This window comes from Motacilla alba, chromosome 1 (assembly GCF_015832195.1).
Source record: "Motacilla alba alba isolate MOTALB_02 chromosome 1, Motacilla_alba_V1.0_pri, whole genome shotgun sequence".
Lineage (NCBI taxonomy): Eukaryota > Metazoa > Chordata > Aves > Passeriformes > Motacillidae > Motacilla > Motacilla alba.
Genome location: NC_052016.1, coordinates 38809072 through 38822508, shown reverse-complemented (window position 1 = coordinate 38822508; position 13437 = coordinate 38809072). Strand labels below are relative to the sequence as shown.

Here is a 13437-nt window from a genome sequence, read left to right as displayed (position 1 = left end):
TAGATTTCTGCAGACAGAGATACAGATAAAATAGAAAAAATAGAAAACAGATGAGACAGACACAGTAAACAGTTCCCACTGGAATTTAGCTTATGCAGTCATGTCGGCTTCTCTTAGCTCTCTAGTAAACACACTCATCAGCAAAGAATCTGTCTCCAGTACTTTCTGCTGATGGATGTGTTGAGGAGAACATCAACCTTCTGCTGCTCCTCCTCTTCTTCTCTTTTCAGCATTAGAAGTCTGCAGCAGAGAATGAAAAAGCCCAGATGGGCCAGTGACTCACTCTGGCCGTTGGTTTGGTACCACAAGATAAAGATTTTTTTCAGCATTTCAATTCCTCAAGAGAAAAGGCCAAATGTTAAAAAGTTATGAACTTTGCAGAAGCTTCCTCTAAAACTTAATACTTCCCTGTTAGTCTATTTATTTACTTGAAGAAAAACTATTTTTCCACTCGTCCACGGCTCTAAGTCTGGTTTAGAAAAAAAAAAGTGCAAGCAAATAAACAATTAGCATAGCTAAAGTCTTATGTATGCCAAGTTAGTAAGTATTTGTGTATTCATAAACTAACATTGCATTGAAATTGTCTTCCAGCATTCTTCTGGTTGAATATTTGACTTTGTAATCCAATGGCCTGATATTGATGTTTTTAATATTATTGCCTAAATCAAAATGATTTTCTAATTCACTGATCCTTTTCCTATCTTTGCACAGGGATTGAGCCTGCAGTCATTTTCTTGGGAGTAATGCTGTTATTTGTCCTGGTGTTGTGTGCTGTGGGTCTGGCTTCTCTCATCAGGTGAGAACTGCAACACGTATTGGAGTTGGTGCCACTTCTAACTTCTGTGTGATGCTTGTACTTTAGCCAGCAGTTTAGACTATGCACACACAGAAGGTCTGATTTTGCTCCTGGCTCTCCAGCCACATATCTCTTCACATTTGTGGTGTGTTGGCCCTGGCAGCATGCCAGGCATCCACCAATGGCATTCTATCTCTCCCTTCCTCATCTGGACAGGGGAGAGAAAATACAACAAAAGGCTTATGGGTCAAGATGGGGTCAGGAGGGGATCATTCACCAATTACCACAACAGCCAAAATGGACTTGATGTGGGGAAATTAAATTTATTACCAATCAAATCAGAGTAAGATAATAAAATAAAATCTTAAAAACACCTTCCCATCTCTTTCTTCTTCCCAGGCTTAACTTAATCCCAAATTCTATACTTCCTCTCCACCAGTGGCAAAGGGGCCAGGGAATGCGGACTGCAGTCAGTTCATCCCACATTGCCTCTGCTGCTTCTTCCTCCTGAGGGGAAGGATTCTTCACATCCTTCCCCTGCTCCAGCAGTTTGTTGCTGGAGGTGGTTATCCCTTGGGAAGTGCAAAGGTTGACATATAAACTAAAGACAGGAATCTGTTATGAGAACATGAGGGTTGAAACCAAGTATTTTTCTTACTCCAGATTATTCTTGCCTGAATTTCTGTCTTTAACATAATCATTTTTCCTATGAAACATGTGAGGCTGACCCTCTGTATCTTCTCCATGTACTGAAAAGAAAGAAAATACCTCTGGAGAGAATTTGAAGCAAATATTTAGGATACATCTTTATTATCATGTTGATTCACTCCCTGTTTTGACCTGGGGTTCAGCTCCCTGGTGATTCCCATTATATATGTACTGGTCTGGGCATGAGATCTTTGGAGTAAAGGCAGTAGTGTTCTGGGGAAGGAATAATTTCCCATAATTGCATGTCACATCTGTGTCCCAACTCTATATCCAAGGTACAAAAGTGCCAGAATGGGTTGGTTGGTGCAGGAGCTATGGATTGCTCTTGGCAAGGTCACTATAGCCCCTGGAGTAGTTTGTCTCTAATTATTGATGTCCACATGATGGAACTTAGAGTGAAAATAGACTGAAATTAGAAGGCATATTTAGAAGGCATATTTACTGAGCAGCAATGAGTTCAGCAGAGCAGAGTTTCTAGATTGGTCCCTCCAGCTTTGCCTCTTAAATAATTACAAGACACGTTTTGTCTCCACTCCTGAATCATCCCTCCAAACCCAGATATAAGGGCCACCCAGCAAGGAACACTCCAAACAGCTCCCCCACTTTCACAGCTGCTTCTCATAGAGCTGCAGACACTGATGAGGTTGTCTTCACCCACCCACTCTGAAAACCTGCTCTGCTCCCTGGCTACCAGCCTCTACAATTAAGTAAATAAACGACAATCTTTCTGCCTACTCTATTTGCAAGCTCTTCCACAAGCACCAGGCTGTGCTTGGGAAGGCTTGGTCATGAGAAAGATGTATGGCCATCTGCAAGGGAAGAAAAAGTCCAGCATGACTCAGACAGTGATTTATATTAGGAAGGGGTATGTCTGGAAATAAATTTAAACCACAGCATGGTCTGAGTTGAAATGTGGAAGGTCTGGTCTTAGCTCTGTCAGGGATCTGCTGCATGACCTTAAATGAGTCACTCCACTCTCTCTGCTTAGATTTTGGCAGAGGGATGCTTCCCTCCCTGCTTAGGGAGAGGATGTGATTTATCAAGCAAGGTTTTTCAGATCGGCTTGTGAAAGGTACATAACTGATTGTTTTTTCATGAAGATGAGTTGGGTGGCTTGGGACAGTGTGTTTAGAGAAGTAAAGCCTGTGGTTATGTGGCCAAGGCTTCCTCTCAGCTTCAGGAAGCTGCCCATTCTCTTCTAAAATGTCCAGAATGATACATGGAGAGGAAAAGTGAATTGTGGTGACTTGGGGTTGTTTTATGTGGTCGTGTCCTTCTACAGTAGCATCAGCAAAAGTAATCCCTATTGTCCACCTCATCAGGGAAACACTTAGGAGAGTGCAGATCAGTCATCTGCTGTAGTGTTAACAAAATTCCTTAAGCAAAAGAAGTAACACTGAGGGCAATGGGGGAGCTTCCCCTTCCCTTTTCTGCTCCTGGCTGAGGAGTTTTTGACTGTCCAATTAATACTGCTGCTTTGTGCTCAGTGTTAGACCCTGATGTCCATTGAAACAATGGGATTGAAATGATGGGGTGTGATGTCACATGTGCCCTACTGCTCATCCCTTGCAGCTTTTCCCTCTGTATAAACCTGTGACCATTACAAGGGCACATCTTGCTCTGTGCTTCAAAATGCACCATGCTACAATATAGACACTCGGACAGCATGTTTAGACAGTAACTTATGTCCAGGCAGCTCTTATAAATTAACTACACTTCAACTTCAGTCCCTAAGAAAGGCTGGTGTGCCTAAGTGTGGTTTGCTCATGACCAGACCAGCTGGACTAATAAAACTTGTTTTTGTCTCCTAATGGAGAATGATTTGGGATATGACAAATAAAAGTGAGCAAAACAAAATATGGCTTACATACAGATCCAATTAATATTTGTAAGCAGATCAAATCCAGTTGTCTATTTGTGATGAGACCCTTTGAGATGATAGCTTTTGTTGCTATCCATGTTGAAATGGGTAATTCATGACTTTGGATTTAAGTCCAAGCCAAGGCATTGTGATTTGTCCACTTCTTTCACCAACACCCATCCCCACTCCCACACCATTTTAGACCTTAAAGGTCATGTAGTTCCAACCACTCTGCCATGGGCAAGGACACCTTCTACTAACTGGGCTGCTCAGAGCCCCATTCAACCTGGCTTTGAACACTTCCATGGGTGGGGCTGGCACAGCTTCTCTGGGTAACCTTTGCCACTGCCTCCACACCTTCACAGAAAATAATTGCTTGCTAATATCTAATCTAAACCTGCACTCTTTCAGCTGGAAACCATTCCCCCTTATCCTGTCACTCCATGTCCCTGTCAAAAGTCCCTCTCCAACTCTCTTGTAGCCCCTCTCCTTAGGCACTGGAAGGTGCTCTAAGGAACCTCCAAAGTCTTCTTCTGAACAGCCCCAGCTCTCCCAGCTTGTCTCCATAACAGAGGTGCTCCAGCCCACTGATCATATTCATGATGATCAGGTCAGCCCCCTGACCATCTTCTCTGGACCTGCTCCAACAGGTCCACAACCTTTGTAAGTCAGGGGCCCCAGAGTTGGATGCAGCACTGCAGGCAGGGTCCAATAGTGCAGGGAAGCCAGGTGTGGGGAATTCAGAGGAGGTGTAAACTGGCTGCCTACCTGTAGCAGGTTGACTCTGTCTGGGTGCCAGGTGCCCACTCAGTTGCTCTATCACTCCCTTTCCCAGTGGGACAGGGGAGAGAATAAGATAGAGAGTGACCAGCAGGGTGAGATAAGGCAGTTTTATTATAGCAAAAAGAAAGAAACAAGTGGAGATCTGCGCACACAAGAGCTGAAGAGGAAACAGATCAGTCTCTGCTTCCCAATAAGCAGCAATGTTTGGACACTTCCTGGGAAGCAGGGCTTCAGCACACATAATGGTTTCTCCAGAAGGCAAACACTGAAAACCCACAAATGTTCCCACTTCCTCCTCTCTCCCTTAGCTTATATATCTGAGCTGATATCATGTGGTACGGAATATCCCTTTGTCTAATTTGGATCAGCTGCCCTGGTTGTGTCCCCTCCCAGGATCTTGCCCACTCCCATGCCCTTTGGTGAGGGGAAAGAAGGACACTGCTCTTTGGCAGTAGCCAAAACACTGGCCTGTTATCAACACCCATCCAGCTTCTAGTGCAAAGCATGGCACTGTAAGGGCTGTGAATGTTACCTCAGTCGGACCCAATGCACTACCTAAAATTGATAACCGTGACTCTTGCAGGCAGAGTATCTTGAACAACCAGCTTTTCAGGGGTCCAAACAAGATCATACTGACCTTGGATGACCTTGTCTTCATCAACCCAGAGATACACAGAAAGGTGAGTCCTTCTACTCGTGAAAGGAATCTGGTGGAACACTCTAGAATAAATTTGCTGTGTGGTATTTTCATACTAATGAAGAAGCTCTGGAAGGGTCATTTCTCTTCTTCATGTCATTTTCCCCTGCATATTAGAAAATTTCCCATATACTGAGTGCTTTTGAGTTTCAGATAAGAAGTCAGAGCTTTTATGATGGTGTAAAATCACAGCCTTGATTGTGTTTCTTCTAGCTGCCAGGGCTTTTTCCTTGTTCTTGAGGTTGGATGGTGCACCATAGGGCATGCCCAAAAAGAAAAACCATCTTACCTTCTAAAATAAGGTGTCTGCATTCAAATATACTTGGAACCATTCTTGATCCATTCTGACTCATACTCGGAGCTCGTGATCTGCTGGGGGACACTCCCATGATTTCCCTACCCAGAAATCTGTGCTGAAAGGCGGAGCTGGAGTGGAGGTTTCCACTCAAAGGTGGTAGTTGCCTAGCCCTGCTTTCCTTGCTTTCCAGAGGCTGACCTTGGACAGTCTGACTGATGCGAACAGCATAGCAGCCAAGAACAGAAGCCTGATATCCGTAACCCGCTCCGCTTCCTTGAAAAGCACAGTCGCCACCCATGAAACCTCCAATGTGGCTTTGTATGAGGTAGGTAGGGACCTCATGCAGCCTTCTCTCACTGCTTCTGTTGACTGGACTGCTCCAGGGGGAAAAGTATTTGGCTGTAGTACTGTAGGTCCCAGGATGGAGATAGTTTGAACAAACCCTAAGTATGAAAATAAGTTACTCCCAAGCATGGACTTAGCAGTGTTTAAGGCAACTCTATTCCAACCCTCACCCTGACACTTGGAGTCACATGGGATGGGGATATTCAACATTCACATGTAACATTTCCAGTCTGGTCCTGTTAGAGAAGTCACCATGTAAGGTGGTGTCACCATAAAGAACCTTTCTTACAAGACAGTCTTTATTTGGTGACATCTCTAATAAGGAACTTTATTACAAGACGGGATCCAAATACTCAAATGGACACTCAAATTCCCCTTTGTGGCAATAGGAGTGTATGGAGCTTAAGCAGCGGCAATGGCCAAGAAAACTCACCCCATCCAACAACTTTTTCCTGAAAATGCAGCTTTTTGAAAAAATGGCATGGTGACTTTTCCTGAAGAGGAGCAAAATAAATTTGATCAATCATTATTGCCAGAGAAAAGCTCTGGTCAGAGCATTTTTCCTTCTTAATCAATATATTGCTGTTTATCAGATACTAATACACCTTCTGGGCATGAAGTTGTGATCCAGGTGAAGGTCCTGCCTCACCCATTTTTTGAGGGTTTGCTGTGGATATTCTTATTTGGGTTCAGCATATAAATAATCTGTTGCCAAGAACGTTAAAAATCCCCAGCCACTTTCAAAGTCAACAATCTGAAATTCAGACCTGGATCCCAATGTTATCTGTTGCTCAGAGGTTTGCTCTGTCAGTCACACACCTGTATTGGGATTAGGGGACTGGAGCTTCTCTCTTAAGAGGAAAGGTTGAGGGAGTTGGGTCTGTTCAGCCTCAAGAAGAGACAACTGAGAGAGCACCTCACTGGTGTCCATAAATATCTGAAGGGAGGGCCTCAAGAGGACGGAGCCAGGTTCCTCTCAGTGGACAAGAGGCGAAAGGCAGAAACTGGTGCACAGGAAATTCCACCTGAACATGAGGAAGAACCTTGCTGTACAGGTGACCAAGCACTGAAACAGATTGTCCAGGGAGGATGTGGAGTCTCCCTCACTGGAGATATTCAAGAACCGCCTGGACACAATCCTGTGCCATGTGCTCTAGGATAATGTTTCTTAAGCAGGGAGGTTGGACTAGATGGTCCATCAGTGGTTTCTTCCAACCTTAACGGTTCTCTGATTCTGTGATTGTGGACAGGGAGACCAGGTGTGGCTGAAAAAATTTGAGACAGGAGCAGTTCACAATCTGAGGCAAAGCTCCACCAGCATCTTAAGGAAGGTAAGAATAGGGCATGATGACATGTGGAGGGAAGGTTTCTCAGGGGATGGTTTTGGCATCAGGATGTGTTTGTTACCCTTGTCTCATGTCTATCCAATAAATCATGCATTGTGTTTGTCAATGAGTCTTGTCTGGTGAAAAGTAGTAGAGTGGACCATGCACAGCTGCATCTGTCAAATTTACCATAGATCCATATGTCAGTCAGTAGCTTGTAAAACCCTACCCCAGACCTGCCACTTCCAAGCTGGTGCAGTGTTAAATGTACAATGAATCCTTCAAGTGACCTTGCCTGCAAAGGCAGAGTGGTTTGGGGAACTCATCCCTCCACAGTGTGAGGCACTGGTAGATATTTTCATGTATTATATGTTGACAGTGTGACACAGACACAGTTGTGCATTTCTCTGGAGTTTGCTTTGAGTTTCTACCTAAGATGCCTCTGAGATGCTTAATTTTGGTCTCCAATTTTATTGTTACAAATGACAAGAAAGCATACTTGTTTTCCAAATTCCAGGGCATTTGCTGTTGACAGCTATTGCTAACATAGCAGTGGCACTTTGATGCATGTTAAAGCAACAAATTTACGAGGGCACGTCTCCAAAGGCACCATTGATGGATGACTTTGGACTCTCTGGGTATGGTATTTTTTCCAGTTCAGAGCAAGGTCCACATGTTGAGCTCAATCTACCCCAGCAAAGCCATTCTGGCCTACTGAAAGATTCAATACAGTTTGTCTAAACAAAACACAAACTTTAGTTTAGTTTGCTTTTGCTATCTTGCTTTCTTTGTATAATGGATAGACTAAGGAAAACAAAGGTCGAAAAGAGTGTTGAGTAGCCAAAAATAAGCACCAGAGAGGTTGTTTGCGTCCCCATCTTTCTGTGGAAGGCTGTTTGGGAGTACAAGTGTGAAAAGGGTATCTACTGATACGAAGAAGCTACCAAGCAGATGTCTGGCTGACCTGGTCTCACTGTGATTTGCTGCCTTGTTTCAGATGAAAGATCTGCGTCATGAAAATGTGAATCTGTTCCTGGGCTTTTTCTCAGACTGTGGCATCTTTGCCATCGTGACGGAGTACTGCTCACGAGGCAGCCTGGAGGACTTGCTGAGAAATGAGGATATGAAACTGGACTGGATGTTCAAGTCCTCTCTTGTGATGGATCTAATTAAAGTAAACCCATTGCTCCTGCTGAGGCATGATCTGAAGGGGACTTTTAAGATGACTAAGCTATTTCAATCAGAATGTTGGTTTTTTTAATAATAACACAAGGAAAACAAATCTGGATGTAACTGTATCAGTCTTCAAATGAGACTTCTCATCCTTATTTTGTTTCCATCTGAGAGAAGCACCATTTGGTGTAATAGAACTACAACCACACAGCAGGACAAGAGGCTAAAACTACGTATCAGGCTGCAACTGATCACCTAGAACAACAGAATTTTGTGACAAATTTATTCTTTGCAAAGGCCCTTTCTTGTCATAAATCAGGAATGCATCTACCATAGAACCAAACAGTATCCATCCTCTGCCGCAGGATGCCTGGTCCCTTATGGTCCCTTTAGCACGTTCACACTTCCAATCATGTCCCGTGTTTTCATGTCTTAATGGTGAACTGCTAAGCTGGGACAGGTGGATTCCAAAGAGTAGACCACCAGAGCCATTCTTGTAGTCTGTGATCTGCCTTCTCACCCTCCTTGGTGGAGATGGGTAGGGGCACCCAGCTCTTCATGGCTTCCTTTGACCTAACTATTTGGTAACACTTGTGTCCACTTTCTTATCCTTGCCTAAAAGCAGAACTTCTGGGTGCAGTGAGATGTAGGACTACAGAAGGAGGCATCTGACTCTTCCTAAAGTTGTCAGACCTTTACTGCTTTAGGGTCCAGACAAACCTATTTCATGTGCCTAATCCATTTCTAAACTTCTCTCATTATTTCGATCATTATGGCGTTTGACATAGAGTCAATGCTGCATTTGATGCCATCTGAGGTGACAAATTGGCTTGATGTCTCTGAGTGTTGATGGATAAGATAATTCTTAAGGACCAACCTGGATTTTTTTTCTGTGTTTCATAGGGAATCAGATATTTGCATCACCGAGATTTTGCCCATGGACGTCTCAAGTCTCGTAACTGTGTTGTGGATGGCCGGTTTGTCCTGAAGATCACTGACTATGGTTATAATGAGCTCTTAGAGGCACAGAAATGCCCCTATATTCAGCCATCCCCAGAAGGTAGGTGTGATGAGGAAATTTTATTTTTTGGAAATATTTGTCCATTGATTTAAGAGATGTTTGTCCTAATACAGTTTCAGGCTAGTGGCCACACAAGGATTTTCATGCTCGATCTCACTACATCTAGTTTCCTCCATACCATGCATTGTTCTAAGAAAGGGTAAGCAAAGGTTTTTTCAGACTGCCTGAAAGTGAAGCGAATAGCTGAATGATGTGGTAAAGAAAATATATATTACTGTAAGCAGTGACAGAACTTCAGCTTGTTGCAGTTGGAGGAGGACTGAATTGCCCCTGAAATCTTATCAGTGCTGAATTTCTGTAGAAATGTAGCCAGTAGAATGGCTTCACGTCCTTAGACCCAGTTCTTAGAATTTTATGTTATCCCAAATGAAAAGACACTTTTTCTTGTTAAAATAAGTCATCTAAAACACAAAATGGTATAGGTCTCTTTGAAATAGGTCCTCTACATGCCAATCACTAAAGGCTGCCACGTGAGATTCCCACCACTTAAGAACAGCCCTCATGGGGCCAGGTATGGAGTCTTGGACAGGATTTTTTCACGTGGCCATTGCTTTGGGGTTCCTCTGGTATCCCAATTTATTCTTGAAACCTGTTTTCCAATAGTATTTCATGGTTTGATCCCTTTGTCATGGGATTTGATGCTTACACCTTTTCAGTGTCTCAGATAGGGCAGTTGTCAGACAGAAGACTTTCTTCTCCTCCTTTACAGAAGATAAACACATTTCCAGTGGCAGAAATGTTCCATATCCCCGTTACTCAGAATGCACAGTTACCAGGGTAACAAAATCTCAGTTTGAAGATTCATTTCTTCATGAAGCTGGATATATCAACTGTGTCTTGTGACATTTGAACTATTGAATTATAAAGATTTTGCATCAGATTGTTACAAACTGCTTTTACAGAAACTATTTTCATCTAAAAAGAACTGCAGAAAATATGTTGTTAATTGTTGCTTTGTAAAAGAGCAACTACTGTAACAAGAAATTCAAGATTTTGTGCCAATATTTTGTCTCAGGAATATTTTCAATCAAAAAAATTAGTGTTAAAGCTTCTGGCAGGGGTGAGCTGACTTCTTATGTTGAAGCTCATGGATGGTGTTATATGATACAAATTGTTGGTGTGGCAATTTTTAAAAAAAACCCATAGAGTAAAACTTGGGAAAGTCTTTTTTTTTTTTTTTTTTTTTTTGTCAGCACAGAGGTTTAGTATTTTTAACATACCACTATAAGTAAAAGATTTGATTCAGCAAATAATGTAGTATTTTCCAACCTTTCATCAAATGACTGAGCTAAGGTATTCATTTAAGCACTTACTTTGCAATAGTCTGAGTTAAAGTGTAAGAAATGTGATGCTCTGAAATTTTTTTAGAATTGCTCTGGACAGCTCCTGAGTTACTGAGGGACCCAGACATGTGCAGAAAAGGCACAATCAAAGGGGACATTTACAGCTTTGCAATCATCCTCCAAGAAGTGGTTGCTCGGGGTCCACCTTACTGCACATCAGAACTCTCAGCTGAAGGTAGGCAACGTCTACAGCATATTTTTAAGGCTTTGTGCAGAGCACTTCATAAAAGGCCTGGCCAAGTCCCCTTACTAATAAGGCAATAATGTATGAGTCTCATGACCTTTCTCAGAGGCAGAAGTCTGTTTTCAACACAACATTCATAATAGAATTCAAAATGTGTAGTTCTCATCACAGCCTTGGTACGTGTCTTATCACTGCTTTCACTGGGATCAGCGTTCTGGGTGCTCCCCAGGATGCTTCGGGCCTCTGCAGCACCTCCAGTTCCCTGTGCAAACTCAGACTTTTCATCATAGTATCAGGTGAAATCTGAGGGCAGAATTTCCTATAGCTTAGAAACTCCTTTGCTTACCACTCATTCGCCCTTTTTTGTGCATATGGAGACTGAAGTTTTTTGAGCTGGACCCCTTGCCAACATCCTATTTCATCCATCTGCCCTTCTATTTGGCCTTAATCCTTTCCTTTTTGAAGAGACTCTGTCTTCAACAGAGGTTGAAGTGATGTATCATTTTGCTTATGTATATCAGAAACAGCAAACAGATGAACTCTTTAGGAGCTGCTCACGGTGCAACCATATTGTGCATCCATGGGAAGAACAAACCCACTGCAGTCAGGATCAGGTCACAAGCACCTAAACAGGGAGGGAGTGACAACAATCTAAAATTAGCTGATTTCAGTGACAGCCCATTCTCAACACATTTTAAGCTGGAAAACCATCAAGTGGGGTATGACAATTCAGTATGTGTCAGTTCAGCTGGAAAAATGGGGCCCTGACTTTTCTATACCTGAAGCTGCTGTCACAATGCAATGACAATGATGTTAATGATGTATTCCACTCTGTAAATCAGAGCTGAACCTATGATGTAGCCTATGATGCTATTAGCAGGTTTCCCCCACCTCATCCCTCCTGCAGAACCTCCAGCAAATGTTGAACACAGTTCAGTCCTGTTTTGTAACCTAGTAAAATGATGAATTTCTACTCATTGTGTCTCAATCCTAAGGAGTTTTCACTTGTGAACTTTAAAACAATCTGGGGAAGGCATTTCCCCTTGACTGCCCCTGGAAATATTGGGGCCAGATGTTTTGATTAGTTAATTTGGCAGAGTCTGGGGGGATGAGCCAAAGATCTTTAAAGTAGGCTGTAAATGCTGAAAAGCTTTGGGTACTCATAGCAACAGCAGGACTCCTGCCAGAGAAAGAGGTTTTCCCTCTGTTTGCCTGCTCTGCACTGAGCAAAATAAGATTTCAAATACCATAACTTTGGTGGGTGTTAGAAGACTGACTTCTCAGGGTTTGAAGATCCAAGCCTAGTTCCTTACAAGCCTCATTTCTAGGAAGGGAGCTCTAGACAGGGAGTCATTTCCCAGACACTGTTTTGAACTCAACCTCTCCCCCTTAACATACTTTCCACTGTCGCCACTCCCAGCAACCTCCTACGTTCTGGTTCCCAGTTAGTGATGAAGCATCAGAGGCTGGTATCCTTCCTGTCTGGGCTCAGCCATAAACCTCTGCTGTCTTAGAAGACTGCAGGTCCTAGTGGAGAGAGTCAGAGGCAATTTCATTAAATACAAGCCTGCAGGCTCACACATGCATCTGTCACACATCCTTCCCCCATCCAGCCACTTTATTACTCATAACCTGGTTCTCCAGGGACATGAATCTTCTTTAAATCCTTCAAGAGACTCCTGGCAGAGAAAAGCAGAAACTTCCAGCTTCATTTGGCACAGACACTGGGTGCTGAGGACTGAGTGACAGCTGAAGAAGCAAGCCAGGGACACAAGGAAAGGTCCATGTCCTTTGCCCCTATCAAGGCCCTCCATCTTACAATGTGCTTCCCATTCTTCTCTTGCCACAGAAATTATAAAGAAAGTGAAGAAGCCCCCTCCCCTGTGTCGCCCAAACATAGCTCCTGAGGTAGCCCCCCTGACATGTATCCAAGTAATGAAACAATGCTGGGCTGAAGCCCCTGAACGACGTCCAACCTTTGAAGAGGTATTTCATAAGGTCAGTAAATAAAGAAGCTGGTGTAATCCCATTGTTTGTTCTTGGCAGGGAAGGGTTTTATTGTTTGGGTTTTTTTTTTGCTTGAACTCAGTTATAAAAGAATGAAGAAGTTGCAGATCCCTAGACTTGTCCTGACATAGGGGTGATGAAGCAGCCTGGGCATGGAATTGATGTCTTCACATTTGCAGTGTACCTGCACAGATGGTCTCATGGAGATGAAAGATTTGTAAATTATGCACCTTCAGACCGATTTTTCTTTTAATCTTCTAAAGTGTTTAAATTCACCAAAGACTGTTAAAGACAAAGATACAACATTTGGCATAGGAGGTCTCTCAATTGGTGGAAGCTTGGAGAATACCCCAGGGAAATATGATAGTAGCTGAGGACTGTTTAAACAGCTTTCCCAGGTATCTCCTACTGGCCAGTTTCAAGGACAGGTACTGGCAAAATAACCCCCCTTTCTGATAAAACAATGTAGTTCCTGTGTTCTTATAAGGTGATAGAATCATAGACTCATTAAGGTTGGAAAAGACTTTTAAGATGGTCAGTCATCAACCCCATACCACCATGCGTGCTGTTAAACCATGTCCTCAAGTGCCACATCCACATGTTTCTTGAGCACTTCCAGGTATGGTAACTCCAACCATTATCCTGAGCAGTCTGTTCCAAACAGGTTTTACAAACTCTTTCTACAAAAAGAAAAAAAAAATTCAATATCCAATATAAACTTTCCCTGACACAAATTTATGACATTTCCTCAAACCAGGTAAACAAATATCCATAATTTTTACTTTTTTGTTCTATGAAGCTGTGAATAATTTTGAACCTGCTGACTCTGCTGTTGA

General features: G+C 42.9%; 1 protein-coding gene across 4 annotated transcripts in view; it reads left to right on the top strand.

Moving 5' to 3' along the window:
• Window positions 1–13437, top strand: part of GUCY2F (guanylate cyclase 2F, retinal) — a 57697-nt gene that overhangs the window by 23219 nt on the left and 21041 nt on the right. For all 4 annotated transcript variants that reach the window (XM_038152000.1, XM_038152019.1, XM_038151991.1 and 1 more), the window contains exons 5-12: window positions 712–796; window positions 4732–4828; window positions 5334–5468; window positions 6739–6819; window positions 7811–7987; window positions 8890–9046; window positions 10436–10585; window positions 12444–12592. In XM_038152000.1, coding sequence (XP_038007928.1) covers window positions 712–796; window positions 4732–4828; window positions 5334–5468; window positions 6739–6819; window positions 7811–7987; window positions 8890–9046; window positions 10436–10585; window positions 12444–12592 — 1031 coding nt within the window. The remainder of the gene's footprint in view (window positions 1–711; window positions 797–4731; window positions 4829–5333; window positions 5469–6738; window positions 6820–7810; window positions 7988–8889; window positions 9047–10435; window positions 10586–12443; window positions 12593–13437) is intronic.